The sequence below is a fragment of the Nelumbo nucifera genome, chromosome 1, assembly GCF_055504915.1.
Source record: "Nelumbo nucifera cultivar China Antique chromosome 1, China Antique-T2T, whole genome shotgun sequence".
Taxonomy (NCBI): Eukaryota; Viridiplantae; Streptophyta; class Magnoliopsida; order Proteales; family Nelumbonaceae; genus Nelumbo; species Nelumbo nucifera.
The window spans coordinates 61,283,468-61,309,621 of NC_142649.1; the positions used below are offsets into that span (position 1 = coordinate 61,283,468).

Sequence of the window (26,154 nt, forward strand, 5' to 3'; positions counted from 1 at the left end):
TTCCTTCTTCTTATCCCTCTTAAAGTTTCCCACACTCTCATTAGCAATTAAAATCTGATCAGTGATTTGTCTTCCATTCACAAAAGCTCCTTGGTAGTGTGCAATGATATCTGGCAAAACCTTCTTCAGCCTCAAAGACAACACTTTTCCAATGATCTTATACAAGCTATTAACCAAGCTAATTGGCTTAAAATCCTTCGGGTGGGAAGCATCTTTCTTTTTTGGAATTAAGGCTATAAATGTGGAATTCACACCCGGATTGACAATTCCTCTCCTGTAAAACTCCTCAAATACCTGCAAAAGATCATCTTTCAAAATGTCCCAACAGTCCTGATAAAAACCCATTGTGAACCCATCCGGCCCTGGGGCTTTTGTTCTATCCATAGAAAAAACAGCCTCCTTGATCTCTTCTAAACTAAAGCTTCTCTCCAACCTTCTCCTGTTCTCCACCCCTACATCTGGCCAGTCCAAACCTTCTACCCACACCCTTCTACACAGGCCTTCTTAGGATAGATTTGAAGTGCTCCACACAAGCCCCGACAATCTCCTCTTGATGCACTAGCTCAACTCCATCTACTACCAATTTGGAGATCAGGTTCTTCCTTCTCCTGCCTTCTGGTAGAGAGTGGAAAAACCTAGTGTTTCTGTCCCCCTCTTGCACCCATTTACACCGAGATTTTTGCCTCTAGCTAATTTCCTCCTTGTGCAGGCAATCCTCTAACTGTCTTCTTAAATCTCTCCTGAGCTCAATGTCTTCCTCTCCAACTTCTCCCCTTTCTTCTTTAGAGTAAAGGCTTTCAATCTTATCCAACAGATCTCCTTTTCTTTTTTCTATCCTCCCAAACTCCACCAAATTCCACTCCTTGATTTTTGCTTTCAAAAATTGAAGTTTCTTATGGAATTTCATCCCCTCCCATTCCACCAATGGGTTACACTCAAACCACCACTCCCTCACTTTGTTGTTAAACCCTGGGTGAAGTAACCACATATTTTCAAATCTAAAGGGGGTAGGACCTCCACGCCTTCTTTCCTCCTTACATAACACTATGGGCCAATGATCGGAGGTCACCCTTGGAAGAGCTCTAGAAGCCAAGATTCCCCAATGGACTTCCCAATCCAGAGAGAACAGGAATCTATCCAATTTAGAGCAAATAGGTCTAGATTGGGGATTTGACCAAGAAAATGTCTTATGAGCTAAGGGGATCTCTTTAAGCTCAAAGTCCTCCACAAAGCTATTAAACTTCCTCATGCTTTTTGTCACTCTCTGGTTAACCTTGTTGGATTCCTCCGAGAATCTAATCACATTAAAGTCCCCACCCAAGCACCAGGGCCCATCCCACAACCCTCTAACATCCGCCAATTCCTCCCACAACTCCTTTCTCTTTCTGTAGTCATTCGGTCCGTAAACATTTGTGAGAACCCACGTAAAATCACCCTCAAGCTACTTAAACTTCACGGAAACCGAGAACTTTCCGATCAACTCCTCCAGGCCTTCAACCACATCCCTCTTCCACATTGTTACAATTTCCCCGGATGCACCCCAAGAGGGAGCAGCCACCCAACTGACCCCCCTGGCTTTCCAAACACTCTGTGCCCAATTGCTATTAAACTCCATTCTCTTAGATTCTTGCAACAGCACAATGTTTGGGTCAAACCGTTTTATTACCTCTTTTATTGTCGCTCTCTTCCTTGCACTCCCAATTCCCCTCACATTCCAACTGAGTATCTTCATTCCACTTCTTATTTAAACCCCTTGCCACCTTCCACTACTTCCCCCTTTCCTCCTATCTCCTTTTACCCCGAGATTGTTGTCTCCTACATCTCTCTTCAATCTCTCAACTTCACTCAATCTCCTCTTCTTTGTTATGATCTCCTTCTTCCTCTTCTGTAAACTTTCTTTCAATACATTCAAATCTTCCAACCTACAACCCAACTTCTCTATAAATTCAGCTAGCAAGTCTTCTCTCACCGAGTCCTCCACCCCTACCCTTCCTACAGAAACCCCTCCATCTCTGCCCATCTGCCCGTTCTTCCTCTCCCCTGGTCCCACCTTTGTTCTTTCCTCTCCATCCAACCTCCCTCTCCTATTACTTCCCTCCTTCCCTGTTCCTTTCCCTCCATCTCTACCCTCAAACCTTTCCCTCCTCTCCACTAGCCCCTCCCCTCTTGATGAAAGCTGATAAACGATTTCTGGGTGCTGTGGAGTTACAGGTTGCTGGTGTAAGGCACAAGAACTTGCCGAGGGTCATTGAAATATGCTCGGATGATGCCTGGTACAAGGTGTGGGTGGCCTCTGAATTTGAATGGTCGTGGGGGGGAGGTGTTCCTAAGGTAGAAGATGATGAGCTGGCGGGGTGGTGGACACGTGGAGGGCGTTTGTTGGGAGTCAAAAAGGTGGAGCAGACGCAAGGTTTTTTTGGGGTTACTGAGCCGGTTGGGCAAAACCAAATGACAAGAAATCCCATTAAGGAAAAATTTTCAAATGGGTTTGAATTAAGCAACTTAATGGCAGGATTCTCTTTGCTGACATGGCGAAAGGGCAGGGTGGGTTGGGGAGCCGAAAGGGTTGGTCTGAGCCGTTGAAGGTGGCGGGTGGGTCGGGCGGGGTGAGGGTTGAGCCGGGACAGAATTGGAAGGGCCTACATGACAACTTAAAAGGTCACGTGGGCGGGTCGGGTGGGCGTAACACTGAAAGGGGGATCCGGTTGAAGGACACACGTGATAACTTAAGTCGTCACGTGGGTCGGGGCAAAGGGGCTTCTCTTGGGGCGCTGATAGGCAGTGCTAATGGTCTATCATCGTCCCAAGTCATGAGAAAGGGGGGGGGGCTTGTGTGCAGCGGCGGAAGATGGAGAAGAAACCGGTGTTGCAGTGGGTTTCCCGACGATGTTTGGAGGAGCATAGCCAACTGCGACGCTCCTCAGAAAGGCCGAATCCAAGATTCGATAGGGACAAAACTGAGGAGAGGGAAGAGAAGGATAAAGGATGGGCGCAGTGCAGTGAAGGAGATGAAGAAGCGGAGGACCTTTCTGCTGATGGTACTAGTGTGGGCAGTGTAAACGACGAAGGTAGTTGTGTTGGTGGTGACGTGGATGGGTGGAATATTGCTAGCTTATTTCAGGGTGTAGGTTGCAATCGGGTCAACTCATTTCCAAGTCTACAGAGTGTGCAAGGAGTATCAGAAGGGGTAAACCGGGAGAACAGGAAGCTGAGCAGGAACACACCATCTAGGGGTGAACTAGGGGTAGGGGGGAAAGATTACCAGGTTGGCCAAAGGACAGAAATACTTTCCAACCAACTAAGGGAGACAGATGTTTACCAACCTCTGGAACATGAGAGGGAGGCCGGGAGCAATCCTTTTCTAGCCTGTCCACCAATCCCAGGTAACCCAGTGAATTCGGTTTGTGCTACTAATGTGTTTCTTGTGTCCTTGGTTCCAGATTCCGTTTCTGTTCCATGTCTTGTAGCCCATGAATATGCAGCCGTGCTAGAAGGCGGGCTCTCCGAGGAGGGGGAGAAGGGGATGAAGGAAAGTGGGAAGGTGAGGGAAGGAAGGTTTAGGAGTGAAAAAGTGTGGGAAATCATTGAAAAAGTGTTTAAGGAAGTGGAACTCGAGAAACCACTGTTACCATCGACGACGAACAGAGGGGGGATGGCTCAGAAAAACGAACCAGCGATGACAAACAGAGGAGGGAGAGAACCAGTGCCTTCCCTGTTATGATCGAACTACTGTTACCATCGAACTTTCAAAGAACCACTGTTACTGGCCTTCTTCTTCATTAGATACTGGCGATCTGCTTTCTGGCGATCTGCTTTCCGTCTTCCTCCCTTTCTCAACGATCTCTCTTCTCCCTCACCTTCTTCTTCCTATTCTTCTCGTCTTCCTCCCTTTCTGGCGATCTGCTTTCTCAGCACTCCTATCTCTCTCATTCCCTCATTTTCCTTCTCTCTCTGATCGCCACCGCTTTCTCAACTCTACTTGCTTTGCTTCAAATCCCAAGTTCATCCTCTGTTACAGAGAAAGTGCGAAGAAGCATATTTAGAGTGATAAAAATGGTGGGACCACTGTGCGGTGGTCAATTAAGCACCGACAGAGGAGGGGGGACTATCGGTGTCGGAGGACCTCTTCGGAGCTTCAGTCATGGAGTTCTCTGTCTCTCCCTCCATCTTCCTCTTCTCTCTTCTCCCTCACCTTCTTCCTATTCTTCCCGTCTTCCTCCCTTTCTGGTGATCTGCTTTGTCAGCACTCCTATCTCTCTCTCATTCCCTCTCTCTCTCTGATCGCCGCTGCAGTCATGGAGCTCTCTTCTTCATCTTACATGAATCCGGCAAAGAACCAGCTCGTGACAGTTCTTTTCCTATTATTTTCCCATATATAAAACCAAACAATGGAAGGGTAAATTTTTACACTTTCCCATCCCATCCCACCCAAATCTTCCCACAAACCAAACAGAGCCTTATGGGCCAACCAACCCAGATCTTGCTGAATTGTGGTTCCAGCATGATATTTGAAGGCACCTACTATACCTAATGAGTTCGTATTACCTAACGAATATCATTCAAAGTTCAATTTGATTGGAGGGGGTGGGTACCATTGCTGAATCAGAAGATCACTATTAGTCTTAGCTGACATGGATGCTATAGCATTCTAGTTCCTATGTCAAAGGGCTGAACACTCCAAACTTGTCCCTCATGTAGTTCCATTGTTCCATCAAGACACTCTAATGGTGTTTTTTTTTGATCAATAACTGCAGGATTTAAATTAAAGTTAAAAGAAGAGATAGATACAAAAGGTATAAAATACACACAAAGTCATTGAGAGGCAAAAACTCTTTTCTCTGCCCAACAAGCTTCTTGTTTTACAACTGTGCCCAGAACAAAGTTTCCCTCTCCACCCCTTGCTTGGCTAAGCTATCTTACATAGAGTTAGCACAACGCTTTACCCATTGGATTAGTTATTAACCTACTAGAAGTCAATGCGGCCACTGCCTTCCAGCTCCTGGGTAAATCATCCATTGAGACATGAAAGAAGGTGTCCATGGATTTTAACCAATATGCCACTCTTATCAAAACAATTTCAATAATAACCTCCTTAGATCTTTCTTGTATTGGAATAACCTTAAATTCCTTTTTTCCCATAGTGTCCATAAAATTGCTGTCCTTCTGCATTTCCACATAATCCTACCCCATTTATTTGGCCATGCAAAGAATGTTGAGCCAAATAGGCTTTGAGCGTTAGCCAGAGGAGTCCACCTGCACCCAAATAAAGAGAGAAACCATTCCCAAATACAAGTAGTAAAAGATAGGAAATTAGCAAGTGATAGTAGTTCTAACCATTGGCCTTATACAATAAACATCTATGAGGGGATAAACATCACTATGGACTCTTCTATTGAAGTAAATCACATGTTTCAATCTTTTCATGTACATATGTATCGTTTCGTGACAGATTCGATACACGGAACATACATAATTCAATAATTTCATAAAGGTCTCGTATCGGGTCGTTTTGGGTATGTATCAGCCGATACAATCCCGAAATAGACCGATACACATTCTGTATCAGCCGAATTTAATTTCCCTCTCTTTCTACTTTTTAAATTCAAATTCAAATTTAATTTATCCCTTCTCTCTCATTTATATCACTTTTAAGTAAGCCTTTAAATTTGAGAAGTCATTAAATGGTAATATTATTTAATTAAATGCTCACTTGAGTTAATCTTTAATTAAGGCATTCAAGACGTCATTAAATGCTAATTAAGTCAAATAACTTGTTAAAATCATAAGTTGAAAGTAAGAAGTTTCGAATCCTAGTCATTTATTTAGGACAACAACTAATTAACCATTATGCCAACTTAAATTGCTCATCTTAATAGCATGGATTTTTATTCTTAAAGTAATTTTTCTTTCTTGGTGGATGTTTCTCAATAAATGCTAAAAATTGATTATTAAAATTTATATAATAATAAGATTAATACAAGTTATATTTATTTATTAAAAATTAAGGTATATATTAACTTATATACATAATAAATATTATATAAATCTATATATAATAAATATTAACTAATGAATGACTTAAAAAAGTATTAACTAATAAATATTAGTATATATACACACATGCATTTTAGTTCTTCTATTATTTTTCAATGGTTACTAATTATGTCCCGATACTATATATAAATCATTAAAGTGTGGTTTTTATGTTTAAATAAATTAGTTATAATCACATAAAACTCAGTTTTATTGTTGTTATAATCATTGCGTATCTTGATTTTCCGTCTGTATCTATACATTTCCAAAGCGTATCTCGATACATCTCTTAAAATTACCTTTCCGATACACCTTGAATTCCAATACTTTGAACCTTGCAACTTCCCAACAAAAAGCACAAACCTTGGGTGGAATAGGCTTACACCAAACCTCCTTTACTGGAAAAAGTTGCAGAAAGTTATTATTGATTTGAGACAGCCTTGAAAAAGGAGGCACAAGTAAAGGAACCAGAGGTGGAACATGTCCAAATTTGGCCATCAGGTTTGAAAGGATCAATGAAGACCTCTTCTAATAGTTGCAATAGGTTAAAGACGTGAGGTGTTTCTGAATCCCTTAAACCCCTTTGGAAACCCAAATCCCAACAGATGCCATTAGTAGAACTAGAAGGAACAAGGAATTTGGAAATAGGCTCATTTTTTAAACGACTCAAGGAAAAAGAGATGAAAATTGAGGAGAAAGAAACTGAAGACTCTTTTGAGGAGAAAAAGAGAAGTATGGAAGAGATGGTGGCTGTTATCAGCTCGACAGTTATTGGTTGGGTGTTGCTGCTTCCAGAGTTTCAAGCATTGAGGAAGGAAGATTTTGGTGCTGATTTCTGGATTTCTTTGAATGCATAAAGAATGCTGATGTTCTGTTTGTCTTGAACTGGTTGTTTTGTTTTGAAGTGATGCTCAGATAAAGGCAGTACAGGAAACCCAAGAAGAGGCACGAGCTGTTACCTCTTCAAAAAACTATTACATCAAATTAAAACAAAAATAGCCAGAAGTAGAATTACAGAGCAGCCCAAAATAAATTTTCCCTTGTGGTCCCATGCTTAGCTAACCCATCCGCTAAGGTGTTTGCTGATCTTCCCACCCAAAGAGAGGTAACAGTCATGTTTCTCGTAAGCCAGTTGACTTTCCTCAATAAATCTCTGTGTTGCCACATGGCTGAAGCTGGGTCTGTCAGCCATCCCACAACAATTTGAGAGTCTCCTTCCACTACTAGGTGCTGAACTCATAATTGTTCTGCAATCTGTATACCTTGTACCGCCGCTAAAATTTCAGCTCTATTAGAGTCTCCTATTCCCACGGGGCCTGAAAACAAGGCTAAGATGTTGCTCTCCGTATCTCTTAGCACCCCCTCCAATCCCTGAAGGGCCTGGGTTTCCTTGGCTGCTGCCATCAAAGTTCAGCTTTATCCATCCTTCGGGCGGGGGGATCCACACTGCAGATTCCTTGTCCTTCCTTGTATGGCTATTAGCCACCACTATCCAATTTCTCCATATATCATCAAAGGAATAGGTATGAAAGAAGTCCATAGTTCTCAACCAATGAATGGTCCTAGTCAATATACAATCCTCAACAGCCTGAATGCTTCTTTCCTTTTTCTTGAATATTCTTGAATTCCTTTCTTCCCAGATTGTCCACAATGCAGCTGCTCTAATACATCTCCACATCAACTTTCCTTTTTTTGTAGGCCACACAAAAAAAGGAAGGATCGAATAGCTGACTTAAGTCTGTGGACAGAACAGATTCCACCTGCACCCAAACAAAGAAAAAATCCAATTCCAAATAGCACTAGAAAAGGAACAAGATACAAGTAGGTGGGAACAATCCTCACCACTAGCCCTGCAAAGTACACACCAGTTAGGGGACAAACACATGAAAGGCCTTTTCTTCTGCAAGCAATTCAAGTTATTAATCTTACTATGAAACACCTCCTAGCAGAAAATAACAAATTTAGGTGGAATAGGTTTAGACCAAATCTCCTTGGTTGGAAAACCCCACCGCCTCAGGGAAGAGCAAAGGGACTTAAAGAAGGAAGCACAAGAAAATTGACCTTTTGGATGAGGGGACCATAATCTCACATCCACACTAAGGGGGTCCAAAAAGACATTGCCAAGAAGAGACAACGGATTTGAAACACTGCTAAGTTCATCATCCCTCAAACCTCTCCAAAAGCCAAAATCCCAACTTAAGGACGAGGGTGAAATAGGAGATGGGAGGAAATGAGAGAGAGCTTTTTCCTTGTAGAGGGAAATAGAATAAAGAGATGGGAATTGGTCCTTAAGAGCAACAATACCCACTCAAGTGTCTTCCCAAAACAAAGCAGAATTACCAGAATTGACGTCATACCTGACAAAGTTGAGGAATTGAGGGAGGATACTCTGGATTGCTTTCCAAGGAGATGCCGACGTTGCTCGACGTGATACACCCGCATCCCATCCATTTTCCAATCTGCCATGTATACTAGCTATCACTTCATGCCACAACCTCTCCCTTTCTCTAGGCCACCTCCACAACCATTTTGCTAATAGGGCTTTATTCTTGAGAGTTAACCTTCCTAACCCCAGTCCACCTTCCTCTTTGCTCCTACAAACTATTTCCCAATTGATTAGATGATCTTTCTTTTCCTCCCCTGGCTCCCAAAGAAAAGTTCTCATTAATCTCTCCAGCTTCTTAGCCCCTCTATTAGGAATCCTAAAGATGGATAAAAAATAGACTGGTAGGTTTGCTAGGGTGGCTCTCAATAAAGTTACTCTACCCCCTATAGAGATATAGTTCCTTTTGTTTTGAAGTGATGTTGTAATGAGTCTTTTGTTTTTCTGGTGGTGGTGACATCGTGTCACCTAGTTATGTTTGTACTATTTTCCTTTTTGGCAATAAATTTTTTCTTTATTTATCTCCAAAGAAAGAGATGGAAATTGATCTTTTAAAGGGGAAGGACCCAACTGCCCATGTGCCCAGAATTTAATTCGGTCCCCACTACAAAGATTATACTTGACCAAAGGAAGGAAAGAAGGTAAGATACCATTGATGGCCTTCCATGGCGAAGCTCAGGTTGCCTGATCCAATGCTCCAACGACTCATCCATTTGGATGAGAGCTCATGTATATTCAAAACCACCCTAGTTTCTTGAGGGAATCTCCAAAGCCACTTCCTTGATAGAACTAGGTTTCTTCTTTGTAAACAACCTAAACCTAAACCACCTACCTCCTTACTCCTACGTACGTACCACTTCCCAACTAACTCTATGATCCCTTTTCTCTTCCCCTGGCTCCCACAAAGTCTCTCATCAATTTCTCAATCTTTCTGCACATGCTCACCGGGACCTTAAAAGCTTATAGGTAATACATTGGCAGATTAGCTAAGATTGATTGGATTAGAGTGATTCTACCTCCCAAGTAGTACCCTTTTTTCCAACTATCAAGCTTATTCAAATTCTTTCTATTACTAGACTCTAGAAATTAGCTTCTTTCTAGTTGGCTCCTAGGGGTAGATCTAAGTACGCTGGGGGCCAAGATGAAATGTCACAACCTAGTATAGTTGTACAAGCCTCAAGTTCCCTATCATCCAAATTAATCCCTACCAGACAACTCTTATCAAAATTAATCTTCAAGTTTGACATTCTTTCAAAGATTTGCACTGTTAACTTCAAATTTCTAACCAATGTAAAGCACTTCGGTTTCCAAGTTATCTCCAACCATGAGTTCTCAGGCGGTAGGAAATGAACGGACGATGAGGTAGACTAGTAGGAGCCTTCAGCCAGAGACGGTGGAAGCCAAAGGACAACAAAAGTAGGTGATGGCTAGAAAAGTGGGTGGTAAGGAAGTAGGAGAGAAAAATGGGGGGATTTAGGGGAGGCAAGAACCAATAAAGTGGTCAAATGGGGAGAAGCTGAGACATGCAAAAGCAGTTAGTATCTCTTTGTGGACAAAAGAAGGTTCTGCAAAGATTAGGGTGGACAAAGATGACTTGTTCATTATAACAGAGGGTCTGGAGAATGAGCTGGAATCTTGCTTAGTTGGTGTAGTGAACACCACACGATCAGTGGAGAAGATTGAGCTTTGGGCTGCCCAAAGATGGAAGTTGAAGTGGGGGGGATTGAGGATTCAAAAACTGTTGGACTGCAAGCTGCTCTTCATCTTCGTGAATGAGGAAGAAGCCAAGAAGACGTGGTACATGGGAGACAGGAATATCGATGGGGAGTTGCTACAACTCGTTCCTTGGGACATGTGGAAGTTATTTTGGAACACAGGGGTGAGGAAAGCTTTCTGGGTTAGAGTTATTGGATTCCCAATCCACCTTTGGAGTACCAAATTAGTGGAGAAATTGGAGATTTGTGCAGAGCTTACTAGAGATGCATAATTCTATCCAAGCCAAAGAAATGGTAGAGTGGATTAGGATTAGAGTAAAATGGCAAGGTTACCCTCCAACTACCATTAGAGTAAAGGACAACGATTCACTGATAGAGTTAAGAGTCTGGCTGGAGATCCTACTTGATCATGTTGAGAGTCAGACAACTTGGAGTTAATCGGTGCTAGCTGAACTAGAGTGGGTTTATAGAGTTTTGGTGGGGTTGGACATTTCTGCAGAAGTGGCGGGAAGATTAAAGGGGAATGAGGTCTGGGTGTAGGAGGAAGCAGGGCGGGTGATCGCTGTTGGAGAAGAGGGAGGAGGTACAACAGAGAAATCGAAATCTGCGTGTTTGGGATTTAGGAACTTGGTTGAATGAGCCTAGAGCCGATGTGACAGAATCTGGTTATGGGCGATTGACATATATGTAGAGAGTGCTGATGCTGAGCCACGTGGGCTGCAGGATGAGCAGTATTTGTCTGGTGGTGCTCAAGTTTCAAATGACGGCCACCTTGTGGAAAGGGTGGCAGCCCGATGTATCGAGATCTTAGTTGGAATGGGGCTAGGCCAGGGGATCAGGGACAATCCTACGGAGGATAGAGAGTTTGATCAGAGGGGATCCATCACACCGGTTAAACAATTGGATTATTCAGGAGAAGAGGGACAAGCCAAAGAAGGTTTGGTTGAGGGCAATAGTATGGAATGAAGCCCTACTATTATGGAGGTGGACCACAACATTTCAAATGGGTTTTCTGAACTGTCTCAAGTGATGGTTAGTCCAACTAGTCTAAACACTGGTTTGAGTCAGGGACAAACCAAACCGTAACCCCCGCTCCCTTTTATTCCTAATGAGACTTCTCAGTCTCATTTTTTTCCTTGTCGAGCCTTTCAGTCAAGGGAGGCACATGAACAGCTTGTGGATTGCAACGACAGCAGATTTTAGGGTGATGGTCTTCTTTCCCAGTGCCACCAGAGAGAAGTAACACCTCCTTTGGTGAAGAGAGGTTCAATCATCAGTTGCAAGAGATGGAGATGATGAACACAATGCAGAAGCCGCTAGGGGAAGAACAAGGTGAATAAGATAGGGCAGTTGTGGTAGGAGGAGGAGGCTTGGAAGATTTGGGTTTCAACTTGGAAGTGTTGGAGGTAAGCCCTCTTGCTTTGATCCCTATAGATGGTCGGCAGTTGGGGAGGCGTCAGTGAACTGTACTAAGAACAAGTCACAAGGTGGAAGTGACACTCACATGTGGGGGATCGATTACAGAACCTTCAACGTGGGTGCTATCAAAGTTCTTGGAATTTGGTGCTTTCCTGGGAGTATCATTGAAAGGAATGAAAGAGGAAACGTTGAATGGGGGTGGATAAGAAAACTTTTGAGGAGAAAGGGAAAAAGGGGAGGACTTAGATGGAAGTCTTTAGGCTAGCATGGGGCTTGAATGAAAATGCAGGCTTGGTGGCAAAGGATGGTAAGGATGGAAGGAGGGGAAGAAACTCATCGTAAGGGCAGGGGTCCTAGGGGATTTTGACTAGAGGAACCAACCATGAAGATAGCCTTGTGGAATATTCGGGGTTGAATTCTGGCCTTAGGAGAATGGTGGCAGGTTTTATGTAAAGACTTGGAAGGCAGATGTTTTGTTCTTGCATGAAACTAAAATGGTTTTGGTGGAAGCTCAAGTTATCAGAAGCATTTGGGGAGATTGTAGTTGTGATTGAGTCATGTTGCTGGCTGAAGGTTCTACTAGGTTTGGTAGTAATTTGGGACATAAACACAGTGGAAGTAAATGGTACAGAAATGGGACAATTTTCGATCTCTATTTGGTGTAACTCTTTAGAAGATGATTAGGAATTTGTACTCACCTCAGTGTATGGTCCAAGTGACAACAGGCTGAGGGAAGATTTCGGGGTAGAACTTGATGGTGTGAAAGAAAGATGGGACATACCTTGTGTGGTAGGGGGTGACTTCAATAAAGTCTGCTTTACTTATGAGAAGAAAGGTGAGAGGTTTTGCTACCCTAATGGAAAGATGGGAGTTGGTGGATTTGCCTTTTCTGGGTGCTAAATATACTTGGATCAAGATGAAGCAATCTTAGTGAAATTGGATCGCTTTGTGATCTCCACAGAATGGAAAGAGAAGTTCCCAAATCTGTCTTGAGGCCTTACCTAGACCTTTATTAGATCATGCACCAATTTGTTTTGACTGTAAAGGTGTTCAAAATAGAACCCCTCTCTTCAGGTTTGAAAACCTTTGGCTACAAGAAGAAGGTTTTGTGGAGGAATTAAGGGGCTGGTGGGAAGAAGAGCAGGTGGTTGGGGCAGAGAGTCACATTTTTAGCAAAAAGCTAAAGGCTTTAAAGGAGAAAATAAAGATTTGAGTAACAAGGTGTTTAAGGGGTTGGAGCAAAAAAAACAAAAAAAAAGCCTGGAAGCTGGAGGTAATACAAGAAGTAGACAGAGCTGAAGAGGAGGGCCAAATTTCTCAAGGAGATAAGAGAAGAAGATTAAATTCTAAGGCAGAGTTTGACAAGGTAGCATATTAGGAAAAGGTGAAGTAGAGATAAAGAGCCAAGTGCTTGTGGTTAAAAGGAGACACCAATACAATTTTTTTTTTTTTTTTTTCATAAGATGTCTACAACTAGGAGAAGGGAAAACTCCATCAAAAGGCTGGTGGTGAATTGGGAAGTAGTGGAAGAGGAAGAGAGAATCAAAACTTGTATAGTTGATTTTTATAAGAATTTATACAAGGAGAATTGGAAATACATGCCCAAATTTGATGGGCTAAATTTTGATGGGTTCATGAATGAGCAAGCAAGGGAGATGGGAGGGATTTCCAAGAAGAGGAGGTGAGAGAGGCAATTGTGGACATGGAAGGGGACAAAGCCCCGGGACCGGATTTGGAATTTATTGGAAGAAAGGAATGCTAGAATATTTCAAGAGAAGGAAAGGAGCAGCCAGGAACTGAAGGGCCGTGTTGAATAGGGCAATACTTTGGCTGAAGACTTTGGAAAATTTTCATCAATTCTCATATAATGATTTTTGGGGAAACTAGTCAACAGTAGTGAGGTGTTTTTCCATTAAGAATAAGATAGTTACAAGGTGGTTTCCTCCGTCTGAAGGCTCATTGAAGCTGAATTTTGTTGGAAGTAGCTTGGGTAATCCAGGGTTATCTGGAATGGGGTCCTTTAGGATTCAGAGATTGTGTTAGGGCAGAGCTATTAGCAATTTGCAATTTGCAAACCAATTTGGGTAGAACATTTAATCATTGAAGGGGATTCCAAGTTGGTGGTGGGCTGGTTGAAAAACCCCGAGGATACTATATGGTGCTACAAGAACGAAATTAAGAAACTCAAATTGGTTGACAAGGAATATGTTGGTTTCTATACAGTCAGGGTGGGGAAATCAGCAAATGCTTTGGCTGATGTGCTACCCAAGCAAGGGGTAAATAGGGAAGAATTGTTTTGGGCTCAGCTGTGATTTCTGTAATTTATTCCTAGTTTACTTGTTAGCTATTGGGAGAGGCTGCAGCTTGTGCCTCTTCCTGGGATGCTGTATGAAATTACAATTTTAAATCAGTTTCTTAGTTAATAAAAATTCACTATTACTAATAAAAAAAAATGCCCTGGGACCGGATGGCTTTGCCTTGACTTTTTATAAACATTGTTGGGTGGATATTCTAAACATCATTGGAGGAATTCCATGTAACGGCAGCATTGGAAAAGAGTCTAAACTCAACTTTCATCACCCTTATTCCAAAGAAGGGGCTGAAGACATAAAAGATTATAGGCCCATTAGTCTGATTGGCAGGATGCATCATCTTGGAGTGCGAGGGGGCTTTTGTCGAAGGTTGATGGTGGACGGGGTCCTAGTAGTAAATGAATTGATTGACTCGAGGTTGAGAAGTGGAAGGGGTGGTTTGCTTTGCAAAGTAGATTTGGAGAAGGCATATAATCATGGGAAATGGAGTTTCCTGGACTATGTACTTAGCAGGGTGAATGAGAGGCTGGAAAAGGAAAGGGGAGAGTGGTTTCCTGGACTATGTACTTGCGAAGTGTTGGTACTCCTTCCTGGACTATGTACCCAATCTTGACAGGAATGGAAGCTATCATTAAAAAGAAAAGGAGGGATTTCCTCTGGAGAGGCTGGAAAGAGAAGTTCCACCTAGTAAACTGGAACAAAGTTTGCAAGCCCAAATCTCAAGGGGCTATGTACCCAATCTTGGCAGGAATGGAAGCTATCATTAAAATGAAAAGGAGGGATTTCCTCTTGAGAGGCTGGAAAGAGAAGTTCCACCTAGTAAACTGGAACAAAGTTTGCAAGCCAAAATCTCAAGTGGGGCTGGGTGTTAAAAGGGTGAAGAATATCAATATTGCTTTGCTAGGGAAGTGGTTTTGGAGGTTTGGGGAGAGTCAAAGAGGGCTGTGGAAAAGAGTGGTACAGGCCAAATATGGAGATAGGAATTTTGGGTGGGACCCAGGAGCTTCAAATCAGTCCTATGGGTGTTTGGTTTGAAAAGGAATTGAAAAGCCCGATATTTCGTTTGCAGCAGGTGTAAAGTTCAAAGTAGGAAGTGGGGAGTGGGTCAAATTTTTGAAGGATGTTTGGTGTGGGGAGAGGTCCTTGTCTGAGAGCTCCCCTGCTTTGTTTGAAGTGGCAGTGAACAAAGAAATCAAGATTACTGACTGTATGCAAATTCAAGATGGTAGCATGGTCTGGATCCCACAGTTCAGGAGGAATCTAAATGGTTAGGAAGTGGATGAATGGATAGAGCTACTGCAACTTTTATATGGTACATAGGTGGAGTTTGCCAAGTCTGACAGAAGAGTCTGGAAGTGGGAGAAGACCGGAAGATTCACAATTAAATCCTTTTATAAGGCTTTTGACATTGCAGAAGGATATCCAGTCCCAGCTCATATCATCTGGTGTAAAAATGTTCCTTCACATAGTTGTGTACTATGTGAAGGACAGCTGGAAACAGTGGATCACCTTTTACTGCACTGCAGCTTCTCCTTTCAGATTTGGAACAGAATTTCACACTTGTTTGAAGTACAACGTTGCTGCCCAGGATCAATAGAGGACTTTGTAAAGGGTTGGAGGGTGGAAGGGCTGAGTAAGAGAGGGAAATTAATCTGGAATGTAACTGTAGTAGTCATTTTCTGGTGCCTTTGGCAAGAAAGAAATGCATGGGTCTTCAAGAGTAAGATAAGTTCTGCTGATTCTATTTATCAGAAAATTTTGGGAAAGATGTTCTCTTGGTTGGCTGGTCACAGGTTGTTTAAGGGTGTAGGTTTTGAAACAATAATCTTTTTGTAAAGCAGGGTGGGGGTCAAGGTTATAGGGAACAACTTTTCTTGGTTCCTGAGTACATCATCTTGTTGTATTTGTTCATACTAAATACTAATATAATGATACTTTACCTTTTCTCAAATAAAAAAATTCCTTCACAAAAAAGAATTGTCATATGCAAACTGTAAATGAGTGAATGGCACCTTGTCTTTCCCAATTATCTAACCTTTCATCAATTGTCTCAAGTAAGCCCTTTAGATAAGTCTACTGAGGGCATCCACTACAAGTGTAGACAAGAAAGGGAGAGAGGGTACCCCCTGCCTAGAGGTGTCAATTGGACTGGATTTGGTCCAACCCAATCCAGTCCATTGTGAGTCCACTTAAATAAAACAATACAAATGGACTGGACCCAATCCAATCCAAATCCAATACAAACCAAATCCAATTCAATCCAATCCATTAAAATGTAAATGGACTGGATTGGATCCAATCCAAACTGAATGAAATATCAAAACTTATATAAAAAAGAACATATAAAAAAGTGCAAAAATATATTAAAATGAAGAAATTCTGAAAATTACAAAATATACCCTTTTGGCTTTGTAAAAGCACATCTATAAAAGTGCTTTGATAAAAGTACTTTCATAAAAGTGCTTTTACAAAAGCACTTTAATGAAAGTACTTCGTAAAAGTACTTTTACAAAAGTACTTCCATAGAAGTGCTTTGTAAAAGTACTTTCTTAAAAGTGCTTTTGTAAAAGTTCTTTCATAAAAGTGCTTTCATAAAAGTGCTTCTATAAAAAGTACTTCCATAAAAGTGCTTTTGTAAAAGCACTTCCATAAAAGTGCTTTTTGTAAAAGTACTTTTATATAAGTACTTCCGTTAAAAGTACTGTAAAAGTGATTTCATAAAAGTGCTTTCGTGTAGGTATTTCTATAAAAGTTCTTTTGTAAAAGTACTTTTATAAAACTGCTTCTGTAAAGGTGTTTTCATAAAAGTACTTTTGTAAAATGCTTTCGTAAAAGTATTTTTATAGAAGTGCTTTTGTAAAAGTGTTTTTATAAAAGTGCTTTTGTAAAAGTACTTTCATAAAAGTGATTTTATGACAGCTTCAGTTTTGATTGGTTTTAAATTGGACAAGGTTTTGGCCTCATGATCTGATTATTGGAAATTTGGTTTAGGTCCAATTCAAACTAATAAGAATAAGGACCAATTTATTTTGGATTGGCCCAATCCAATGATTATAATGGACCGTCCAAGTCCGATTTGATAAGGTTTGGATCGGATTGGATCTGATCCAAAACCGGTTGATTGACACCCTTACCCCTGCCTAATTTCATGCCTAGCAGGAAAAAAAAAGTCCACCATTGTGCCATTCATTAATACCGAGTTCCCGCAAGTATTCAAAGTTCAAACAACCCTAGATCCTTTTACATCATCTCTCTCCAAAACCATAGTGAGATAAGACTTCTATAAAAAAAGTCCAATCCATCAAATTATAGGTTTTCTCTAGGTCCAATTTGCATAGCACACATTTTTTTTGCTGACCTTTTCATTTCTTCAAAGCATTCATTTGCAATTAGAATTTGACTAATAATTTGTCTATTTTGCACAAAAGCCCCTTGATTTGACAAAATAATGGAGGGGAGGACTTAACTAATTCTTACAAACAAGATCTTGGTTATTATTTTATAGAGTCTGTTCACCAAACTTATGGGTCTAAAATCTTTAGGGTAAACCACCTCTTTCTGTTTTTGGGATCAAATCAAGGAATGTGGCATTCAACCCCGGGTTAATCACACTCCTCTCAAAAAATTCACTGAACACTGCTACGAAACCATTCTACAAAATATCCCAACAATCTTGATAGAAAGCCATAGAGAATCCATTTGGGCCTAGAGCTTTGGATCTATCTATGTTAAAAACAGTATCCTTGATTTCTTCCAACTCAAATCTTCTTCCCAGCCAGTTTTTTTTGACTCTTCAGATAAACTAGGCCAATCCAGACCTTCAACTCAAATTCTTTCATTTAAAGGTTTTCTATGGATTGATCTAAAATGTTCTGCAAATGCCCTAGCAATCTCCCCATGTTGAGTGATAACCTCTCTCCTATTTCCAATTTAGAAACAAAATTCTTCGTTCTTCTACCAATAGCCATTTGCATGAAGGAACTTAGTGTTTCTATCATCCTCTTGAATCCATTTTGACCTAGATTTTTGCCTCCAACTAATCTCCTCTTTAAACAAAATGTCCTCAAATTGCTTCTTCAATGACCATCTTAATTCTTTATCCCTTTCTTCCAGAGTACCCTGAGATTCCTTAACATCCAACACTTCAATTTGTTGAACCAGCTCCTCTTTTTTGTTCCCAATCTCCCAAAATGCTCTAAATTCCACACTTTGATTTTATCTTTTAATTCTTGCAATTTCCTGTGAAACGTCATTCCTTTCCATTAATTCTAGGTCTGCTTCCTTCCCATCATTCCTTTACTTTCTCAACAAACCCCGGATGACATAGCCACATGTTTTCAAACCTAAAGGGGGGCATGACCTCCACCAAGAAGCTCCTCTTTATAAAGTGTAATAGGCCAGTGATCAGAAGTTACCCTAGGTAGTGCCCTAGACACAACATTGCCCCAATGCTTATCCTAATCCATAGAAAAGAGGTGTTTTGCATCCCCAAAGACCATGCTGCTCCTTTCTTGCTAGATTCTACATTATGGAGCATATCCCCATGATTTTCCCACTTTTATTTGTTGGTGAGAAGAATGCTTTCACCTGTTCTAATAGGACCAAAGTTTGCTGATTCACTTGATAAAACATGTCTTCTCTCTATAGGACTTGAAGATCAGTCTGGATCATCCAAAACTAAGTGGAGAAACAACTGTGCAAAGTGCAATTACAGAAGTGGCTGCAATGGTGGGGGAGAATGTAAAACTTAGAAGGGGGTTATCAGTGTCTACATCTGCACATGGTGTTGTCTCTTCCTACCTCCATACTTGTCCCCAACCAGGTACTGTAACTCCAAACAGCTTTCTCATGTTTGTGGCTTTTTGGGAAGATTAGTGGGTTTTCATTCTGGAAAAGAATTGGTACATGATAATCACTGCAAGAAAATATATGATACTACATCCTTGTATTGATATGGTGCAGGTTTGGGTCGTATTGCGGGAATTCTGACTCTGGAAGTAGAGGATGATAGTGTTCGGTTGGATGCTCTCCAGGGAATTGGTTCACAATTGGCAATGCATATAGTGGCAGCAAAACCATTATTCTTATCAAGGGAGTCTGTTTCTTCTGAAGCAATAGAGAGTGAACGTGAAATACTGAAGTCTCAGGTAATTTATGACACATCAGTTTTGCACTACTGGTTGGGACCTGTAAACTATGAATCTGAGTCATCATGGCTAGACACAAATAAGAAAATGGAAATTATTAATTAGGCCCTCATGATCTGATTCCGTTTTAGATTTTTATTAGCGGATTCAATTAGATTAAATTGTGATGTGTTCTGGTTACAGGAAGGTTGCAAAGTCAGTTATTTTCTTGCTTGTTCTTAGTTTTAATGTGATTGTTATGCCACCTCCATTTTTCTGAGAAAAATAAGTCAGCCTTGATAAATCTAATGTTTTAGACCTTTTTATATGAATATTTTTTAGATCTTCATGTGCTACGTAGTCAGTTTTATTAAACTTTTGTCTAGGTGATTGCTTTGCCTGGTTAATGTCTGTATCAGGGTCCAGGCAGGCTCCACTTAAGTTTCCCCTTAGGGATGCCAAGGCGAGAAGGGATTGGCCCAAGGACAAAAGAATTCAACACTTCTAACAAAACATTGTTATATTTAAAGAAGAATGCCTTACTAGAGGCACAAGGGAGGCTGCATGAGAAGTTAACTTTCTGAAAAAGTTTCTCTTCTCTAAAATACAATTTTTCACTTGTGAATAATGAAATGTCTTTCCTCCCTAACTATTATTAGTTGGCCTACTTTATAAGAAAAAATGTATTTCTGAAGGGTGTCAAGGGATATCATTGAACTAATGGGCAATAATCGCAAAGGGTCCTTAACTGATGGATGGTTTTAATTGGCGGTATCATCCCTTATACCTGGTAGAAATTGAATAGGCAATTTATCAGAAAGCAAGTATTACTTTCCCCATCATTATCATCTGCTACATTTTTGTTGCTTCATACTAGTTGTGTTGTATGCTTTATCAATAATGTTTGTAGATTCATTAGTTGAATTTTGATGGAAGTTCTATAGGCAACGTACGTCTCTCTGGAGTTGGGGGGAGTACTCAGAGATGGGGAGGGCAGACTGATTGCTTTGTATTCTGGACCAATAGTAATGGGTGGCTCATTTAGAGATGAGGTTATGACTGTACTTCAAGGTTTGAGGTTGGCTAAGCAATGGGGCTTTCACCAAATTGAGGTGGAAGGGGACTCTAAGTCTAAGCTACTAATAGGTTGGCTGCAGCCAAATATCATGGGGGTCTGGACCATAGACAGCTTGTGAGGGAAATAAATTGCATAGCAAGGGAGGTTGGAGCATTGTTCAAGTGGGCTAGAAGATCAGTAAATGGATTAGCTGATACTTTGGCAAATCAAGGGACCCTTGGGGACAATTTGTTTTGGGCTGTTAACATTTTTAGATAAATTGTGGGGTCAACACCCTTGCTGTGTGGTGGTTGACAGTTGTACTCTTTTATTTGATCCATTAATGAAGGTTACCATTTCCAATCAAAAGAAAAAAGTCAAACATATAAACAGAAATGTAGGAGGCTGACCTCCCATAATACATAAAAAAATTATATATATTGAACTCAAGTTAGCATTAATCCCATCTATTTTGAGTTACCTACATGAATCCTTTCCCATTATTGTGCTTTGTCAGGAGCCATAGTTTCTGTCATATTCCAAGTCCTTGGATCATTTCTTATCACTTTATCTGATATTTTCTTTGGTCTTTCCTTTTTCTTTTAAGATCTTCTTACTTCTACTAAGTAACTCCTCACTGGTGCAGGCATTGGTTGCCAATGCAAAAACCAAACCATCTTAGTGAACTTACCCTCCTAGCCATCAATTGGGGCTGCTCCTATGCCCTCTTTAATGTGTTATTTTTTAATTTTCTCTTTTCTCCTAGCCATAGGTCCTCCCAAAATTTGATTTTATTTCCCAAATTGATACCAAACCTGGTATGAGTCAGAAAAAGTGGAAGAATCTTCTGGATAGCATTCCAAGGAGAAGCACTTCAAGCCCTGTCAGATATTGCATCCATCCCAAATGTTCTCTGAAAGTTCATGAATGCTAACTACCACTCTATGCCATAGTTTGTCCGTTTCCCTAGGAAATTTCCAGACATTTCCTTAAAAGTGTCCAATTCTTTTTGTTCAATCTCCCCAACCCTAGTCCACCACACTCCTTTTACACACAACCTCCCATCTAATTAAGTGATATTTCTTCTCCTCCCCGGCTCCCAAAGAAAGTCCCTCATAATTTTCTCAATTTTTTTCCTGGTAGCCTGAGGCATGCAAAGCACTGAAAGATAATAAATTGGAAGATTAGCTAAAGTGGATTTAATGAGTGTTATCTTACCTCCCAAAGAAAAATAATTTCTCTTCTATCCCGCCAATTTCCTTTCAAATATTTCCACAATCGGGTTCTAGAGGGAGCCCTAAATATTTCAATGGCCAGCCATTTGAGTACTCCCTAACTCCCTTCTCCAATTTTCGATCATCGTTTGACTCAAATTGACTCCAATAACCATACTTTTACTAAGATTCACCTTTAAATTTGCCACTTTCTCAAAGAAACTCTCTAAGAGCCTTAAATTTCTTGCATCTGGCTCTCCTCCACCTTCACAAAGGATTATGGTGTCATTTGCAATTGTAGATGGGTCATCCTATTCTCCACCCCTTAATTAAACCTCTCTCATCCACTTTCAAAATCAATTTGCTGAATACTTCAATGATGAGAGTGAACAGGAAAGGGTAAAGTGGGTCCCCTTGCCTCACTCCCCTTAGGGCACCAAAGAAGTCCTTCACTCTTCCATTCACCAAAACTGAAAAATGGAAAGTCTGCCAGCATCCTTTTATCTATTTACACCACTGTACACCAAAACTCCATTTATCCATGATTTCAAAGCCTTCTCCAAGTCCAATTTACACACATTACCCTTCCCGACTTTTTAAAATCCTCAACACATTCATTGGCATTGTGAAATGATTGAATGTAGGATCCTTTTCAATCGAAGGGATAAGACTTCTACTGCTTCTGCTTCTTTCGCTGAGCTGTTCTTCTTTCTCATACAGCTTTTGATTATCCCCCTTCTAGGTTTTTGCCTTCTGGGATTATGAACATTTGCTTATTCCCTTTCTTGAATCTTTCTTCTAATGACACAGACCAGCCTTTTGAGTTCCTCTTTGCTGTGCAGTATTCCTTAATCAGGTATCTGAAGGTGTCTTTCCATTCCACTCTCCAACTTACATTCACAGCACCATCCAGAAAGCTTTGAAATCAGAAAACCGCCTCCCTCACTAGAAGAACTGTCTTTCCTGCCCTGTCGAACCTTGACTGTAGTCTCCTTTTGATGATACATCTCCTCCATCAGAAACTCCTTCATTTCCACCTTGATGAAACTCCTCCAACTCCTTGCTGGCGAAAAGCTTTGTTCCATCTTGTATCAGTACTGTCTCCCTGCATCCTTATTTTCATTTGATTTTATTTAATGTCATCACAATTTCTATTTCCAAACCAATCCGAGTGGTCAGGGAAGAAAGAGGTCCCAACGCTTTGAAGCAATTTGTTGAGTGAATCTTTGAAGGATGAGGTTATTGTTGATGAAAAACATGAAGTTGAAGGAACAATTGACCTGGAGAAAGTGGTAAATACAAAGGTGGAGGTGAGCAAATCTTTGGTCTTGTTTTTTTATCAGTGGGGAGGAATGTGAAGGGAAGCTTTTAAGAAAATGGGAGAAAGATTTGGTGTGCCTAGGAAATGCAGGGAGAACAAAAACCACTATCATATAAAATAGAGACTTCCTCTAGGATATACTATCTAATTATGATAATCATGTAATACCAAAATAGCTTAACATGTAGAGTGCAATGATTTAAAAGGCATGCCTAGGCGCACAGGCGAGGCGCATTTTAGGGTAGGCACCTTGCTCAGGTCCTAGGCGCAACACTTTCAAAAGGCGCACGCCTGATGCGCCTTTGGCCTAGGCGTGCGCCTTTTAAAAATTTTACGCTCCGAGAACCCCCTATTTACTAATGTTGTTCATTCATTCATTTTAATAAAATATCTTCTTAAAAGGCAATTAAATTTATAAAATCATTATTTTTTTTGTGTGAGAATCAAGAATTTAAGACCCTAACATGGACTTGTTTAGGCTTGCCTCGAGGGGCATGGCACAAAGGCGAATCGTAGAATCAGGAATGTAATATGTTTTACATCACATTAGCTACTTGAAGTAATGCAATTGAGGAAAAAAAAGAGATTGTGGGCTTTACATGCTTGAAAATGTTTTATATGTTTGATTATCTTTAAGTTTTCATTTGAATATGCTTTACATGTTATGTTTATGTAATTTAATTTTAGATAATAGGTTTTTTAAAACATTAATCTTAAAAATTAAGTTTATATTTCTTATTAATATTATGCTTAATATTTTTGAATATTTTTGCATTTTTTGAATTTTTTTTTGCATTTTTTGAATTTTCTGACATTTTTTATTTTTTAGCTTTTTTTTTTGTATTTCTGTGCCTTGCTTCATAAAGCTGCATGCCTCGCCTTGTGTGTTGTGCCTCGGGCACAAATTGGCCCTTGCGCTTTTAAAACACTGGTAGAGTGACGCCTAGGTGATGAGACACTCATGGAGGAGGGTCGTCTCTCTTAATCACCAAGATATTTTTTACATGGTGCTGTTGGATACTTTTATATTCTTAACTTTCTGAGATTATAATAAAATAAAACATACATTATTAAACTAAATTATTCAGCTGGAGTTAAAATACTAGTTTCTTTTTATTATTGTTCTTATTTGTTAGGGTTCAATCAAGATGTATGCTATCTTAAACCCTCAGACTTCAAAACCTGAACTAATAAGCATGGAATAACTCAAAATTTTGTCCAATCAACACATATTGATAAGAATATTTATCAATACATGTATGTTCCACAGAAATATAATACCTTACCTGTTTCAAATAAATAAAAATCGTTATTTTGAATTTTAATGTGTTTATATTGTCTCTGACATTGTTCAAGATATGGTTAAATTTATGCTTGTATAGTCCTCATGTTTTTTCACAAGAAGCAGCTTTGAGTTCATACTGCTGCCATGAAATTCTTTAATGTTCATCTGGTTTCCTACATCAGGCAGAGGCAACAGCAAAATCTCAGATGGCCATAGAAAAAATGGTGGAAGGTCGTCTGCGGAAGTACTTTGAGGAAGTAGTTCTTTTGGAGCAGAAGTTTGTTGTGAATGACACAATTAATGTCAAGGTACTGTTGTTTGCTCGTTATTAGGATTCATAATTTGATATTTGTTTCTTTATGACACAATATATGTAAGGTGTGTGGACAATTCCTACATGATCAGAATTCATTTTGTTTCTTCACCTGCACGATGAATCTATCATGAATGTGATTTTGTGCACTTAGATCTACCTTTTTTGATTGCTATGTGCTAGTGGATTATGTGTTACTCTTTGCTCCTGTAACTTGGATCAGTTACCATGAACCATATGCTACTTTATTTTTCTTAGTCGTTTCAAGTGACAGGTCCATAAATATTCCAAGGGGTCTTTATGTGGTGGAAACACATGATAGTGATGCCTGACTCATCTGTACAAAGTATACTTATCCAAACCTTTGATTGAATTAAGGGCAGAATAGACAAATTTAGCAAATTAATCTGTTATTAGATTTTACAAAACTTTTTAACTACAAACTGATATGCCAATTTGGAACTGTGAATCATGCAAGAAAAATTGCCTGGCCATGACATCCTAAGGTAAAGCTACAACTTTGAAATCTGGGCAGGTCATGGGTTTAGGATCAGGCTGACATATCTGAAAATGTGGTTCAAGTTTGAATGTGCCCACTTTGCGAGGAAAAAAAGGGAAGAAGAAAGAAAGGAGCCAAATGTTAGGTCTGTATCTGGTCTGCATCTCCTTAAGACACTCTGGATAGCTGGGCCATCATTTAGGATCATGAAATCAACATGACTTTAGCCAATGAGCCATTGGCTTTTCTAGAGTGGCCATTGACAACGTTTTTTCTTATTTATTATCTTGTGCTCTGCATATGGAATCTCTACTGGCTATCTTTATGTATGCATACTGATTATTTTTGCTTTTTCGGTAGAAAAGCATACTGATTATTTTTGTGCAACTCTGCCAGTCACTACTAAATGATCTATCAAAGGAAGTGGGCTCACCTGTGAAGATAGGTAAATTTGTCAGAGTGGAAGTTGGAGAAGGAATTCAGAGGTAATCTCTTGTACTTACTGACATGTTTTTACTTGTTTCTGTGTGTGTGCATGTATGACTTGTATATATAAGAAATCTAGGGAATTGCAGGCAACTTTATGTGAAGATATATCTTGATGTACATTATTAGAGTAGTCCTTGTTGTACAGTATCATAGTTTTTACTATTTTATTTGTTCTTTTTATCTTTCAGCCCTGTAAGGGCATTCTTTTAACTGTACATACTTTTTATCTCTTTAATATAAAGGAGGCTCTTTGGGGTGGGGGTCGACTATTCTTGACACCTCTAGATCTGGTTTCTTCTAGATCTGAGTTTTGTTCACATGGTATCAAAGCGTGTTGCTCTTTGATCTTCCTTCTCTCTGATCCATCTTGTCTTCGTGATCTACTGAAAGCCTACAGCTCTGTCGAGTGGTCCTGGACTGTTTTGATATATCTAGGCACTCTTCTGTTTTCTGCGCACCCAGAGAGAGATTTTATTGGACCTCTCTTGTTTGACCTCCGTTTGCAGCAAGAATTGAAAGGAATTGTCGCCTAGCCCTTCTCAACATATTCTGAAATTTTTACGGAGATCCGTGAAGTTTTGAGAGAGATCTGGACTCTTCTTCTTGGCTACTGCGCCTAGACTTTCCTTTTCTGGACTGTGTATTTAGCTTTTCCTTGTTTTGGATCTTGAACAATCTCTGGTGAAAGTAAGGGGTTTCTATCTCAGTTTTTTGATTCTCTTGGATTGATTACAACCTATTTCACTTGTCTTTGGATCAAGTTTTACTTCAGATTAGTTTCTTCAAACTTCAGTTGAACCCTATTTGTGCTATTGTCTTGCTGTAATGGCTTCAGACAGAGGTGATATCATCCCTGTAAAGATGAATGGATAGAACTATGGGATGTGGAAGTTCCACTTCGACTTTTATGTTGAGGGAAAGGGTTTAGAAGGGTATCTAAACGAAACGGTCACCAAACCAGTTGAGGCCGAGGCCAAAGCTTTACAGC

At 40.2% G+C, this 26,154-nt stretch overlaps 1 protein-coding gene across 3 annotated transcripts in view; it reads left to right on the forward strand.

Moving 5' to 3' along the window:
* Positions 1 to 26,154, forward strand: part of LOC104594351 (translation elongation factor Ts (EF-Ts)) — a 41,294-nt gene that overhangs the window by 9,408 nt on the left and 5,732 nt on the right. For all 3 annotated transcript variants that reach the window (XM_010254613.3, XM_010254611.3, XM_010254612.3), the window contains exons 5-8: positions 18,510 to 18,684; positions 18,825 to 19,009; positions 24,048 to 24,173; positions 25,074 to 25,162. In XM_010254613.3, the coding sequence (XP_010252915.1) occupies positions 18,510 to 18,684; positions 18,825 to 19,009; positions 24,048 to 24,173; positions 25,074 to 25,162 (575 nt within the window). The remainder of the gene's footprint in view (positions 1 to 18,509; positions 18,685 to 18,824; positions 19,010 to 24,047; positions 24,174 to 25,073; positions 25,163 to 26,154) is intronic.